This window comes from Myotis brandtii, unplaced genomic scaffold (assembly GCF_000412655.1).
Source record: "Myotis brandtii unplaced genomic scaffold, ASM41265v1 scaffold455, whole genome shotgun sequence".
Taxonomy (NCBI): Eukaryota; Metazoa; Chordata; class Mammalia; order Chiroptera; family Vespertilionidae; genus Myotis; species Myotis brandtii.
In genome coordinates this window covers 2,683,788-2,699,467 of record NW_005367384.1, presented here as the reverse complement: position 1 = coordinate 2,699,467, position 15,680 = coordinate 2,683,788, and the positions used below count along the sequence as shown (strand labels likewise).

Below are 15,680 nucleotides of genomic sequence, written 5' to 3'. Positions count from 1 at the left end.
AAAGATCTTGACAGATTTAACAGACCATAATTTAAAAGGTTACATGAACAGGGATAACACATTTGGGGCTCTGATCTTAAGATGAAAATTCCAAATGCACCAAAGAGGAAAGATAAAAAGTGGCATAATGATGCAAAAAGATGAATCAACACATTAACCTCACACTTTTCCTAAAAATTAACTCAAAATGGGTTGTAAACTTAAATGTAAAATAAAAGAAAACTATACAACTTCTAGAAAATTGCACAGGAGAGGATCTAGATCAGCGGTCCTCAACCTGTGGGCCACAACCCCTTTGGGGGTCGAACGACCCTTTCACAGGGGTCGCTTAAGACCATCGGAAAACACATATATAAGTACATATTGTTTTTGTGATTAATCACTATGCTTTAATTATGTTCAATTTGTAACAATGAAAATACATCCTGCATATCAGATATTTACATTATGATTCATAACAGTAGCAAAATTACAGTTATGAAGTAGCAACGAAAATAATTTTATGGTTGGGGGTCACCACAACATGAGGAACTGTATTAAAGGGTCGAGGCATTAGGAAGGTTGAGAACCACTGATCTAGATGATCCTGGGTTTGGCAATGAGTTTTTAGATAAATCAACAAAAAGCAAGATCTATGGGAGAAAAACAGACAAGTTGGACTTTTTTAAAATTAACAACTTCTGCTCTGGGAAAAACACTGTTAAGACAATTACAAAACAGCTTTACAAGACTGTATAAGAGAAAATATTTGCAAAACACATATCTGATGACGTGTATTCACAATATACAAAGAACTCTAGAAATCAACAGTAAGAAAACAAACAAAAAACAAGAGCAAAGATCTGAACAAACATCACACCAAAGAAGATGTACAGATGGAAAATATACTGATGAAAATATGGTCAATATTGTATGTAACCCACTTTTGCCCTCCCTTGAACATACATTCCCATTAGAATGGCTACAACCCAAAACACTGACAACACAACTATAGGAAATTTCATTCATTGCTGGTGGGAATGCAAAATGGTACAGCCACTTTGAAAAGGCAGTTTGGCAATTTCTTTTTCTTTTGAGGGGGGAATTTTTATGACTTTTTTGAGTCAAACTGATGACATGCTGGGAAGCAAGACCCTAAATGCTCCCCAGCAGTTTCTTACAAAGCTAAGCACACTCTTACCATACAATCCCGCAAATGCCCTGTTAGGTTATTTACCCCAGTGAGCAGAAAACATGTCCACAGAGAAACTTGCACATGAATGTTTATAGCAGCTTTATGCATAATTGCCAAAATTGGAAGCAACCATTCAGTAAGTGAATGGATAAACAAACTGTTGTACATCCATACAATGGAATATTATTCAGTGATAAAAAGAAATGAGCTATCAAGCCATGAAAAGACAGGCCAGTAAGGAGCCCAGGCTAGACCAGCAAAAGAATAGCTCTGAACACAGACTGCTGACCAAGACTCATAAGCAGAAAAATAGTTGTCCAGGCAGTTTGTTATATAGCAATAGATAACTACTATAGAAATAAATCTAAATAAATCAACAATTATAATAATTGTTAATGGATTAAGTGGCCTAGTCAAAGCCAAAAAAATTGATTTTTGAAATATCCTGTTTTGCACCTTTACAAATGGTGCATCTAAAACATAAGGATACAAAAGGCTGAAAGTAAAGAGATGTAAAAATTATGCCAGGCAAAAACTAGCCAAAGTAAGCTAGTACAATTACTACTAATAATAGGTAAGACAGACTATGGCAAAAAACAGGATTAGTGCCAAAGAGAGTCACTCTGTGATAGGATCAAAATGCAAGGAAAATAAAATAATCTGAAACTTGAGTGCGTGTACTAATAGTCTCAAAATACAAAAAGCAAAAATTGACAAAACCATGTCATGAAATAGACAAATCCACAATTATAATGGGAGATTTCTAATACCTCTCTCTCTGAAAAACCTATAGCTAAACAGAAGAAAAAATCAGCAAGGGCATAGATTTGAGGCACACAATAGATTTGACTTAATGGACACATATACAGAATATGCTCTCCAGTAACTGATATAAATTCTTTTTAGGCATACATGAGACATTTATGAAAACAAACGATATGCTAGGCCACAAAACAAGTCTCAACAAATTTTAAAATACTGGAATTTATAGACTACACTCTTTGACAAAAACACCAATAAAATCAGAAATCATTAGCAAAAGGATTTGGAAAAACTTTAAATTTGGAAATTTAAAAACATGCCTTCCTAATTCATAGGTCAAACAAAAATCATGATGAAAATCAGAAAATACTTAGCAATGAAACTTCTAGGATGCATCCCAGTCAGCGTAGCTTAGGAGGTCACAGTTCGATTTCCAGTCAGGGCACATGCCTGGGTTTCAGGTTCAATCCCCAGAGTGAGGTATGCAGGAGACAGCCGAGCAATGATTCTCTCTCATCATTGATGTTTCTATTTCTCTCTCCCTCTCCCTTCTTCTCTGAAAGCAATAAAAATATGTTTTAATAGAACAAAAACTTCTAGGATGCAGCTGAATTAGAGTACATTTATAGCTTTCAATGTATATAGCAGGACAGAAGGGTAAAATTAATAAAAATAAACATCCACATTAAAATGTCAAAAAAGGACAGCAGAAAAAAAAATCCAAAGAAAGTAGAATGAAGGAAACAATAAAGATAAATTAGATATTAATGAAACAAATGAGAGGATCAACAAGCCAAAAGATGGTTCTTGGCAAGGATTAAACTGACACACCTCTCACAAAACTATTGAGAGAAAGAAAAAAAAGAGGGGACAAATAAATTATATTAAGCATGAAAATGAGATAGTATAGATGTTACAGAAATCTAAAAGTTAAAAAGAGGATATTATAGATATTATATATAGAAGTTTTTGTTCTATTAAGATATATTTTTATTGCTTTCAGATATTATGAACAACTCAATTCCAATTAATTTGAAAACACTGATGAAGTGAACAAATTCCTTGAAAAACTTACCTTTCCAAAATTAATTCAAGAAACAGAACTTGAGTTCTTCTAGAGCCATTAAATAAATTTAATATAGATAAATAAATCCCCAAAGAAAGCTCCAGGTCCAGATAGTTTTACTTGTGAGTTCAACCAAACATTCCAGGAACAAGTAGTACTAGTGTCAAGTAAACATTCTATGATCTCTAATACACAGAGTATGTACTACAGATACTTAAATAAATGTTAGTTTTTTCCCCCCAACCCTGTTCCTCCATCATGGAGGCTGACAACTTAGTCTCAGATAAGCTAGAGAAGAGAGTTCACCACGAAATGGCAAATTGGACTAACTGACCTTTTACGTTGTTATTTAATGAAAGTGTGTAATGTTAAAAATAGGTTATTCATAGACTTAGCAATATGGTAACAGTGATTTTCATCAAAAATGCACTCCTTATACACACCACACACATATCACTTTAAAAAGTCAACAAAAGTGGAGTCTTTAAGCATCTTCTGAGACAACACAATTCCCTCAAACTTATTTTTGTCACCTGTTTTTCTTACCTAAATCTTGCAAATTCTGAAGCTTTACCATTTAAAATTCTTCCCCAGAGATAATACCTCATCAGAGAAAAAATGTTTACCTGTCTATGGAACTAGCAAAAAATTAAATTAATTACTCAGATTTGCAGGGGTTTTTTTGTTTTTTGGAAAAAACACGCTATTTTCATCTTCTAAGAGACAATAATTCCACGTCCTATCTTCACATGAAAGGAAATCAAGCTTATGCCTCCATCTAATCCTTTTCTGAAGATGAAAAGCTGACAATGCTTTATAAAAACAAAATTGCCTTAATTATCAGAACAAGTACACAACATTGATTGCTCTGCTCTTGTCGTAAGTGGTAAGTGATTTCTGCAAACAAGTCAGGAGAAGAGGCTATGTTACAAGGAGTAGGAGCTGGGATCAAGTCGACACTCTGGAGCAGTCTCACCTTAACGACAGTCACATCCATGCCAGATAAGTGCAAAATTGGGGCAGCATTTTTTTCAAACAGAGTCCTTGCTTTGCTGTAGACAAAGGAAAAAATACAAAAATTTTATCATGAGTTCTCAAGAGGACGAACAGGAAGCCCAACCACCTTCTCTTATGTAGAACAAGAAATAGACTAGGGAAGAAACACTGTTCAAATAACAATGAGAAATGAGTTTCTACGGATAGAAACATAGTCTCTCACTCAGGGGCCTCAGGAGTTTACTGTTTCTCTAATACAATAAGATCTTATCCATTTAGGATGCCTCAGTTTATGGTCGTTCCTCTAGAGCAGGGGTGGTAAATGTCTGGCCCACGAGCCATTTGGTCTGGCTCTGCCAAGGCATTAGAGGTGAGTTAATTAAATGTTTGACCAACTATAATACGCTAATTTTTAAGTTGATAATTTTGTATGGCCCACAAATGATGTTATAAATATCCAAATGGCCCTTGGCAGAAAAAAAGGTTCCCTACCCTTGCTCCAGAGAAGAATGTACACGGGATATGGCTCCACTAAGGAAGCAATGTTTGATTCATTCAACAAGTATGTATTGAGTACCTACTATGTGCTAGACAGGTGTAGGAGCTGGAGAGACCACATGAAAAAGCAGACAAAAATACTTGTAACTTAAGTATAATGTATTAAGTCCTCAAGGAGCTTATTAATATTCCAGTGGTAGAAGGAAGAGAATGTATTTACTGTAACATTTTTCATATGCCCCAAGGGAACAGAGTGAACCAAACAGAATATTGCTTAATTCTAACCCAGTGGACATAACCTTTGGGGAAGAAGCACATCATTTGTAACAATTCCAAATACTATATCCATTTCTTAAGTCTTAAACTGCAGTAAAATTCCTGGAGAAAGAGCAAAATGTTTTTCCACGAGGACCAAATTTCTGCTGGGACAGAGAAAGTTAGAAATTGTCTAACTACAGGATAATCAGCAGCTTGCCCCAAACTTCCAGGCACCATCATGCCCTTCTGTGTGTTAACCAGCACTATGTACACACCTGTCTTGGGAACTTTCATAGCAAATGACGACTAGTGAATTGCAAGACAATCTTCAGGACTAGGCTTGAAGCCTTGCAAAAACAGACACCAAATCTTATGCGTCCCCGAATTCCCTAGCCTCCAGGAGTATGTCTGGCACAGGTAGAACATATTTAATAAGTATCTAATGAGTTAATAAACAAATGAATGAATAAACCCATCCCAAAAATGCAGGCCTGTAAATTCTGAGGAAAAGGAAATGACATGATTGTGATGTCTTTAACAAGAGCAACAGTTACAAAGCACTTAGAAGAGTTTGTGTATTTTAAAAGTCTCATACACATCATTCCAATAGTGACTCTTGTCCAAGTCATGTCAGGATTCGAAAACGCCTAGGAATCAAAGGATGTAGAAGTTGCAGAAAAGTCCCCAATTGCATAGTCTCAAAGTTGAATAAAATCCCTGGAGAAATGTTTGGGTAAAAGACAGGTCAACTTATTAGTACTTTCAAAACAGTCAACTAGCCCTAGCCAGTTTGGCAGAGTGGATAGAGTGTTGGCCTGGGGACCGAAAGGTCTCAGGTTTGATTCCGGTCAAGGGCACATGCCCGGTTGTAGGCTCGATCCCCAGTGGGGGACTTGCAGGAAGCAGCCGATCCATGATTCTCTCTCATCGTGGATGTTTCTATCTCTCTCTCTCCCTCTTCCTTCCTCTCTGAAATCAATAAAAATTTTAAAAAATTCAACTAGCCAAACATCTAACTTTTACATCCACATTACTCAGCTCTCTTTCAAAAAAAATTTTTTTTAAACCAGTGATGCATGCTTTGACTTTCTAGACTACGTTTTATACTAGAAAGAGATGCAGAGGTAGCCAGTGAGGAACACGTATAGACCAAACTCAACATCCTCTACACTAAAGAGAATAACCACCAATGAGACAGAACACAAAACCTTTCCTATTATGAATTAAATGGAAATTGAGAAGCTTGGATACATGTTCACAAGAACCATTCAAGAGAATATCTCAAACCAAGGGCCTAACTGAGCAGGTAAAAAGCAAATTAAACAAATGTCCCCTATCTTTACTGCTGCTCTGAATGCTTAATAGAATGAACATGAAAAACTAAATGGAAGTTTCTCCTTCCCAGCTCACCATTTCTGGGCCTTAACCGGACAATAATGGCTGAGGCAGTGATAATGCAAATATTTCTCCTTCCTGGGGTGCTTTCATTACTAGAGTGATGAGAAAAGATCTGCTGGAAGTGGACTGGATCTAACTCTGAGAAGCAAGACTCTGGAGAAGTCTCAATCTGCTATATTCATCATTACAGAAAATCTGTAAACTCCTTTATGTTGGCTTAAGAAGTAAGACTGGAACATTTGGACTTTATTCACGCTTTTATGTGATGCTATGGGTACAGAAAATTTCTGAAATAAAAGTGAAGACATTTTTTCCCCTTCTAACGTTCTATATAAAAGGTTGAAAAACAGGTGCTACCAGTAAGAAATGCATTATTATATAAAGGGTGAGATAGCACCGGAAATAAAAACTTTATATACTTGTAGCAATTTCCAAGTTCACACATGCACAAAAAAAAAGAATTACTCCTTAATGTATTATTTATTAATGCTAAACACACAGTCATCTTATTTCTTAAAGCTCTTACATACTTTTAAACCAGTACTACATGATGAAATAGCTACACAATAAGTTATTAATTATGTGTCAGAGCAGAGTCAAGATGACAAAAAGAGTGCAATTTTGGTGAAAGCTTTAAAGAGATGCTGGAGAGTTCCAGAGTGGCTGCTTCCTAGGCTGTGCAGGGATTCGCCTGCTAAAGGGACAGTGACTTTAAGAGAGAAAGCCTTTCCTTAGCCTCATCCTTAGAGAAAGATGTTACATTTTTAAAACAATAATCTACCTTTAAAAAATGCAAACACATTTATATGTAAAAATGTAAACGGACCTAAAAATAGTTTTAATTTTTAAAAAATGTACGTATCTCTTAGAAGCAGAAACTCAAAATAACTGATTATACCTCAAAAATATATTGCCATATATTTTCCTTCATCAGAATTAGCAAGTTGCTAACTTACTAGGTTTCTAAGGGAATAGGACCTAGAGTAGTTCAAGGAGGCAGCAGGAAAGGTGCAAGGACTTTCGGGAAGGGTGGGAGAGCAAAGTAGAGAATGTTGTGAACCCAGCCTGCAGGTAAATAACAGCAGCAGCAGCTTATATTCCTTTTATCCATGCTTACTGTGAAATGGAAATAAGCCAAACACTTCAAAGGCATCATTTCATTTAATCTAAAGGCACCTATATATATGGTAATTTTATATGGGATGGCTATTCTCCCATTTTACAAATGAGTAAACTGAGCATTTAAATTAAGTAGCTCCCACAGTATCACACAGCAGAAAAGAGTCTTCAGATCTGATCCTTCTAACTATGAAGCCCACCGAGTTCTGTGGCATTCTGACACAGACCACCACTGACCACTCAGTTATTGTTGTGTTGTGTTAGGACCTGTTCAATTGTTGGTATTGTTTAGTAATGTTGTTAAACAAGAATGATCAATAGGCATTATGACTGGTGTGTTTATGGGGAAGGAAGTGGCTTTAACGATGTCAGGCAAATAGGGCTCAATTAGGCAGAGCAATAGAGCCAATTTAAACAATCTGTAGGTAAATATCTTAAGCTACTGACTTAAAAGAAGGCATGACTTGTCCTCACACTTGTGAAGCCGCACTCCGTCCCAAGAAATTACTAGAGAAGCTTATTTCAGAAGCTGAAAGCCTTTCCTCTAAGATCAGGAATAAAACAAGGATGCCCACTCTCACCACTTCTATTCAGCATAGCACTGAAGTCCAAGCCGCAGCAATCAGACAAGACAAAGAAATTAAAGGCATACAAAATGGAAAGTAAAACTCTCATCATTTGCAAATGACAATATACTACATATAGAAAAGTTGAAAGACTGCACCCAAAAACTGTTAGAACTAATAAATAGCTTTAGTAAAGTTGTAGGACACAAAATCAATATATTGAAATCTATTGCATTTCTGTACACCAATAATGAATAAGAAAAAATAAGAAATCAATCCCATCCACAATTGCATTAAAAAGTATAAAATACCTAGGACTAAATTTAACCAAAGAGGTGAAAGACCAGTATACCAAAAACTAAAAGAAGCTGGAAAAAGAAATTAAACAAGATACAAATAAATGGAAGGATATACCTTGCTCATAAATTGAGAGGATTAATATTGTTAAACTATCCTTACTACCTAAAGTAATATACAGATTCAATTCAATCCCTATTAAAATACCAATGGCATTCTTCTCAGAATTAGAACAACTAATCCTAAAATTTATATGGAACCACAAAGACCCCAAATAGCCAAAGAAATCTTTAAAAAGAACAAAGTGGGAGGTATCATGCTCCCTGATATAAAATTATACTAGAAAGCTACAATAATCAAAACAGTATGGTGTTAGCAAAAATAAAAAATAAAAAAAAAATAGGCATACAGACCAATGGAACAGAACTGAGAGCCCAGAAACAAGCCCACACATATATGGACAATTAATTTTCAACAAAGGAGCCAAAAACATACAATGGAGAAAGGAAAGCCTCTTCAATAAATGGTGTTGGAAGAATTGGAAAGCCACATGCAAAATAATAAAACCAGACACTGCTATCAGATACCATACAGAAAAATTAACTCAAAATGGGTTAAAGACTTAAACATAACACCTGAAACAAAATATGTAGAAGAAAGCATAGGGACTAAACTTATGGACCGTGTTCTCAGAGGGGTTTTTGTGAACTTGACACCAAAGGCACGAGAAGTAAAACCAAAAATAAATGAATGAGACTATATCAAACTAAAAAGCCTTTGCACAGCCCTAGCTGGTTTAGCTTAATGGATAGAGCATCGACCTGCGGACTAAAGGGTCCCAGGTTCGATTCCAGTCAAGGGCACATGCCCAGGCTGCGGACTCGACCGCTGGTAGGGAACGTGCAGGAGGCAGCCAATCAATGATTCTCTCTCATCATTGATGTTTCTATCTCTCTCTCCCTCTTCCTTCCTCTCTGAAATTAATAAAAATATAATTTTTAAAAAAGCGCTTCTGCACAGCAAAAGAAACACCATCAACAAAACAAAAAAGGCAACCAACTGAAAGGGAAAAGGTATTTGCAAATGATACCTCCGATAAGGGGCTAATATTAATATTCAAAATATAAAAAGAACTCATATAATTAACAACAAAAAATCCAATTTTAAAAAAGGCAGAAGACCTGAATAGACATTTTCCTAAGAAGACATACAGATGGCCAACAGATACATAAGAAAATGCTCAACTTCATTAGCTATAAGTGAAATGTAAATCAAAACACAATGAGATACCAGTTCACACCTACTCGAAGGGTTATCATCAATAAGACAAAGAAATAAATGTTGGAGAGGATGTGGACAAGAAAGAATCCTCAGACATTGCTGGTGGGAATATAAATGTATACAGCCACCATGGAAAACAGTATAGAGGTCCCTCAAAAATTAACAACAGAGCTACCATATGACCCAGCAATCCCTCTTTGGGTACCTTCCTGAAAAATGTGAAAACATTTATTCGTACAGATATATGTACGCATATGTTCACTGCAGCATTATTCTTAATAGCAAGATATGGAAACAACCTCACGACAGATGACTGAATAAAGAAGATGTGGTACATATACACAATGGAATACTACTCAGACATAAAAAAGATGAAATATTGCCATTTCGACAACATAGATCCTAAGAGTATCGTGCTAAGTGAAATAAGTCAGATGCTAAAGGATAAGAACCATATGATTTCACTCATATTCTATATAATAAAAACCTAATATGCTAAGTGTCCGGTCATCCATTCAACCTATCAAAGCATAATATGCTAATGATATGCTAAGGCCACTCAACAGCTCACTATGACATGTACTGACCACTAGGGGGCAGACGCTCCGACTGGTAGGTTAGCTTGCTGCTGGGGTCCGGCTGATCAGGACTGAGCGAGACAGGCCGGACACACCCTGGAGCGGTCCCTCTCTGGCTGGCCAACCTCCCACGTCCCTCCCTGCCCCTATCATGCACCAGTCTGGTCCCTCAGCCTGGCCTGAGCCCTCTCGCAATCCGGGACCTCTCGGGGGATGTCGGAGAGCCGGTTTTGGCCCAATCTCGTAGGCCAGGCCGAGGGACCCCACTGGTGCACAAATTTGTGCACTGAGCCTCTAGTGTGGGATATAAAATAGAAAGCAACAAACAAACAAAAATAAACTCATTGACAGATAACAGAGAGGAAGGAAAGAGGGGGAGGATGAAAAGGGTAAAGGAGGTCAAATACATGGTGATAGAAGAAGACTAGACTTTGGGTGGTGAGCACATAATGCAATATACAGATGATGTATTACAGAACTGCATGCCTGAAACATGTTATTATCCAATGTTACCAAAAATTTTTTTAATTTTTTAAAAAAAAGTACAAAGAGTTCCCTCAAATTCCTTGCCCCCTTACACACACAGCCTACCCCACTTTCAACAACCAGTGTGGGACATTTGTTAGAATAAATGAACATGGACACAATTATTATCCAAGTATTATCTAAGTATTCTTCACACCTTAATTGCCACAATTCCCTCACACGACCTTTCCAGGCCAGCCAGACCAGTTCACTGACTATCCTGTGACATACATAGCAAGAGACATGATTAGTTACTCCTGTCTCCAGACCCCTGTCCCATGGACATGTCCTCAGTCAAGAAGACTGAGTGTTCTCCCTCTACTGACCTCCAAGACCTGGCTCAGGGATCACAGAAAGAGTGTTTTTGACCTTGCAAGCCCACAGAGCCTTGGGCCATCTCTGAACATCTCGTAACAGAGAAGGTCTAATAATTTACATCACAGCAGCAGGAGTCTTCCCAAGGGGCTACTGTCAAGCAGAGAAGACTTATTTGCGAGTGTTAATTCTGGAATGATTAGTGAACTTCGATTAGACAAGTTTGCTAAGCATCAGTTAGTTTTACAGTTGTACCCCATTAACCATTATTTCTCCATTACAAATAAATCTGTTATCGCTAGAAGAGTATTGAACCTAGTCCTTCCAACCCCAAACAATCCAACTAGCTGCCTGATAGTCTGACTTTTTCACTTTATGAAGCCTGAATAGGTAACAAGCCACCCACCCCTTGCAGGCTGCAGGGTTGAGAAAGACGGTTGCCTTCTTCACGTGTGCATTGGGAGGAATGAGCTGATTGCCAAACACCTAAAAAGGAAAAAAGACAAGTTGTAAGTCAATGTCCTTTTATTCAGTTAGTGATCACATATATTATTTTGTTCCAAAAGAATTTACTCCCAGAAGATGTAATATCTACTCCAGCAGAAAAAAATGTTCTCATGATTTCATATTCACAAAAACACCATAAACAACAGCACAAAAGTGTGCCATTATTTAATAAGCTGAATTGTATATTATAGTAAACAAACCCTACTTTACCTACTAGAAGTAACTTTTCTTTTCTCCATATGATATGGCTATGTTTATTATAAACCCAAGATGAGTAAGACATCAGTCTGTCAGAAGGGAATTTTAATCCACTTGTCTTTAGATTTCAGAGTATAATCTTTTTCTACTTCAACTTATTACTAAAGCTTATTCATGAAGAATCTTTGTGTTATTAATCTATTAATCTTCATATCTTTATAGATTTTATATGTGTGTGTGTGTGTGTGTGTGTGTGTGTATATATATATATATATATCAAATAACCCTAATATGCTATCTGCATTCTCTTCTTTGCTACCCTGTATGATAACTAAATAGCATCCCCTGTCACAGGGAAAGAAATGTAATTAATGTTTACTTAGCACCTCGTATTTGCCACTTTCACACATTATTCTTAGTTCTCAGAAATCTCAGAGGTCTTAAATATTCCCTTTTTTATAAATTAGAAAAACAAGATTCAGAAAAATTAACTCAAAGTCACATTGTTAATAAATTGCAGCCTAGAATTTACATCTATCTAACAACAAAACCCAAACTTTTCCTACTTTATCAACTCTAAAGAGCAGATCGAGGACAAGGCAGAATGAAGAAGCAGAGGTCTAGGCCTGGGGACTAGAGGGAGCTACTGCTATTGCGTCTGGGTTAGACAAGATCAACAAAAAGAATGGGAGGAAGAAAGCACCACAAAGGGCGAAATTCCAAGTCTTAGATGGTGGGGAGCAGGTCTGGGCCAAGAAGGCAGAATTCAACTATGGAAGTACAAAGTAAATACAGGAAAAAATGAAAGTTAATGAGGTTTTTACTAAATAGCTGCCTCTAACTCCACCTCCACCCTGAGAGTCCACTGGAGATCCTTTCTCACCATTGTCTATTTCCTGCTTTTAAAAAAAACAAAAAAACTTTTTCTGAATACTTCAGAAAGACATACTGTTTCTTTGTTAAAAAAAAATTCTGGTACATTATAATTTCTACTCTGTTTTCACTCTTACTGAATTAGACCTTAACATTTTGCTGCCAAATCTCCAAATATTATAATTTGTTCTTGTTCTATCCATATTATTTCTGCAATGTGGCCAGAAAGAATATAATGAACCAGGTTCCTATTCCAACCTGACTCCAGATCTATAGTTCCAGATTATTCCTCCTTGTCCTGGTTTCTAGTCTCTTGCAACTCAAGTCTCAAGTTTACAGCTGGTAAATGAGTTTATGTAAGACTACAGTGAGCTTAAGTTTTCATGAAATAAAAAAGAATCATATTTTTTCAAGAATTTAGACTGTGAAGGGAAGGGCATAAACAGGAAAAGTAACTAAAATAACTTATAGCCTAAAGTAACTAGGCTATAAGAATGAATTCACTTACATCAGAGAGAGGAGCTAAACGTGTCCTGGGAAGTGGAGAATTAGAACAGTGGGAAGAGGTAAAATATAAGAAGGGGGAAACAACTCAAGGAACAGAGTCTCTGAAAAAGTAAGAGGAGATGAAATTCAGGACAGAGGTGGAGGCATCTTTCTTAAGAAGGGGAGGACCCTACGACCATTCTTTTCTTAGAAAAAAAGGTTCCCCGTCCCAAGGAACTTTCCAGTTGCTAATGGCAAATTAGCTTGGGGTGGGGACCACCTCAACTTGAATATAAAGTTTGATTTCCAAAATAACTAGAGTCATATGAGATAAAACAAGCAAAGAAGTAATAAAATTCTGGAAATACAGATTTAGAACAATTAGATAACCACTCAAGAGAGGAGTTTACCAATAGTACCTATTGTCACTGTCGCTGTCATCCATGAAAACATTTCAGGAACAATCAGTACGCTCACCACCCACGTCTCCTACTATAAGCATCATACCTTTTTGAATTCCTGTTTCTTTTTTTGGTATTTCTGACATCATAAACTTAAATGTCATATAACAAAAGGGCAACTCAGTCATGGAAATTCACCTGCAAGGTAGAATGTACAAATTTGGAGGAAAGGGAAGACCAAAAATATGGTCTTTAACTTAAAAGGATTCACAAGTCAACTGCAACTAATACAGCGAGATGCATGAATATTTAAGTCACTCTCTATGGGCTGGATAACAATGCATATGGTATGAGTCAGTTGGGCTAAAAGAGAAAGGCTTTAAAATATGAACCAACAATTATAACAAGTTTTGACTTGAAGAGGTAACACCTGTTCTGAACTGATACCTTTGGGGGTTATTCGGATCAGGGATGATTCAGGATGTCCCATCCTCAAGGACAACTACAGATGGGAACTAATTCCCATGTGCTCTCAGGACTAATCCAGAAGTAAACAAATCTAAAGAGGTGGGTGTTAGAACTGCTCTTCACCAGATGGTCAATTTCCTCTGGTTCTATTCAGAGTTGGCTCTTAGCCTGATTCATCCCCTGACAGTGGGAAAAAACAGCCAGACCTCCCAGATGCAAGGCACTGCACAGTGCCCTGGAATAGCTCGAGTTTTCTGCACAACAGAGACAAGGTGGTTCTCACTGTTCCACAGCAAATGGCATTACCTGAGCTTCTTGACAGGCTGCTCTCCTTAGCAGGTTATCACTATCAAAGCAAACAAAATATAGTGAGCGTTAGCTTTAATAAGTAGGCCAAAATCCAAACAAAACTTGTGGTTTTTTAAAAATATGTACAACCTTCCCTACAAAATACCCAAGTGAAAGTTTCTTAAAGACCTTATAACAAATTATGACCATGTCTGAAAAATACTTTCTCTGAAACTGTGTTAATTATTTCAGTATAAAACAGGCAGATTAATGCTCCCTGAAACATCCATCGTAATCCCCAGAACCAGAGAGGACGTTACCTTACAGATGTGATTAATTTAGGGGTGGAGCTGGAGAGGCTATTATGGACTGTGAAGGTGTGCCTCAGTTAATCACAGGGAAATTTTGCTGGCTGTGATGAACGGCAAATCCGATTATGGGACAACGTTCAGAGAGGCAACCTTGCTGGTTTTGAAGACAGAAGTCAGGGATGTGGACACCACCTAGAAGCTGGAAGGACAAGGAAATGGGTTCCTCCCTAGAGCCTCCAGAAGGAGCGCAGCTCTTGTGGACACCTTGACTGGAGCCCAGTGAGACCTGTGTTGGATTCTAACCCACAGAAATGTAAGATAATAGACTGTGCTGTGTTAAATGACTAACTTTGTGATAATTTGTTAGGGCAGCCATAGAAAAGTACTGCACCTACCCTGCATTTTCTTACCCAGTGGAAATCCTTAGGTTATTCACCAGAAATAAATTTGATGTTTAGTTGCTTCTGCTACTGTTTTATCTAACTCTTTTTTTTTTATAACACTGTCCAACATTCACTTATCATAAATGGAAAATTGTGGCATGAGGCAAAATTTTGGCTTGCAAAAATAAAAAAAAAATTCTATCAAAATACGTTCTCTAAAATGTGCTTATTATTTATATCATAAGAGCACTTTAAATGGCTGACTGCTGCACTGGTGGCTCAGCTGGTTGGAGCATCATCCCTACATCAAAAAGGTTGCAGTAAAGACCTTATAACAAATTATGACCATGTCTGAAAAAATACTTTCTCTGAATGAAACACTGTTAATTATTTCAGTATAAGGCAGGCAGATTAATGCTCCCTAAAACATCCATCGTAATCCCCAGAACCAGAGAGGACGTAACCTTACAGATGTGATTAATTTAGGGGTGGAGCTGGGGAGGCTATTATGGACTGTGAAGGTGTGCCTAAGTTAATCACAGGGAAATTTTGCTGGCTGTGATGAGTGGCAAATCTGATTATGGGACAATGTTCAGAGCGGCAACCTTGCTGGTTTTGAAGACGGAAGTCAGGGATGTGGACAGAAGCTGGAAGGACAAGGAAATGGGTTCCTCCCTAGAGCCTCCAGAAGAAGCGAAGCTCTTGTGGACACCTTGACTGGAGCCCAGTGACACATGGAATACTATGCAGCAGTAAAAAAGAAGGATCTCTCACCCTTTAAAAAAGCATGGAGGGACCTGGAGAATATTATGCTAAGCAAAATAAGCCAGTCAGAGAAAGACATATATCACATGATCTCACTTATAGACACTGAAGCATGCAAAAGACTGACGTATTTCAGAAAGGGGGGCTGGGAAGAGATTAAGCAAAGA

General features: G+C 37.3%; 1 protein-coding gene across 3 annotated transcripts in view; it reads right to left on the bottom strand.

Annotated features, from left to right (window-relative positions):
- The window catches only part of AGK (acylglycerol kinase), a 78,068-nt gene that overhangs the window by 31,993 nt on the left and 30,395 nt on the right, over window positions 1–15,680 (bottom strand). For all 3 annotated transcript variants that reach the window (XM_014546740.1, XM_005875019.2, XM_005875018.2), the window contains exons 3-5: window positions 14,073–14,112; window positions 11,240–11,319; window positions 3,979–4,054 (exon numbers count right to left, since the gene is read on the bottom strand). In XM_014546740.1, coding sequence (XP_014402226.1) covers window positions 3,979–4,054; window positions 11,240–11,319; window positions 14,073–14,112 — 196 coding nt within the window. The remainder of the gene's footprint in view (window positions 1–3,978; window positions 4,055–11,239; window positions 11,320–14,072; window positions 14,113–15,680) is intronic.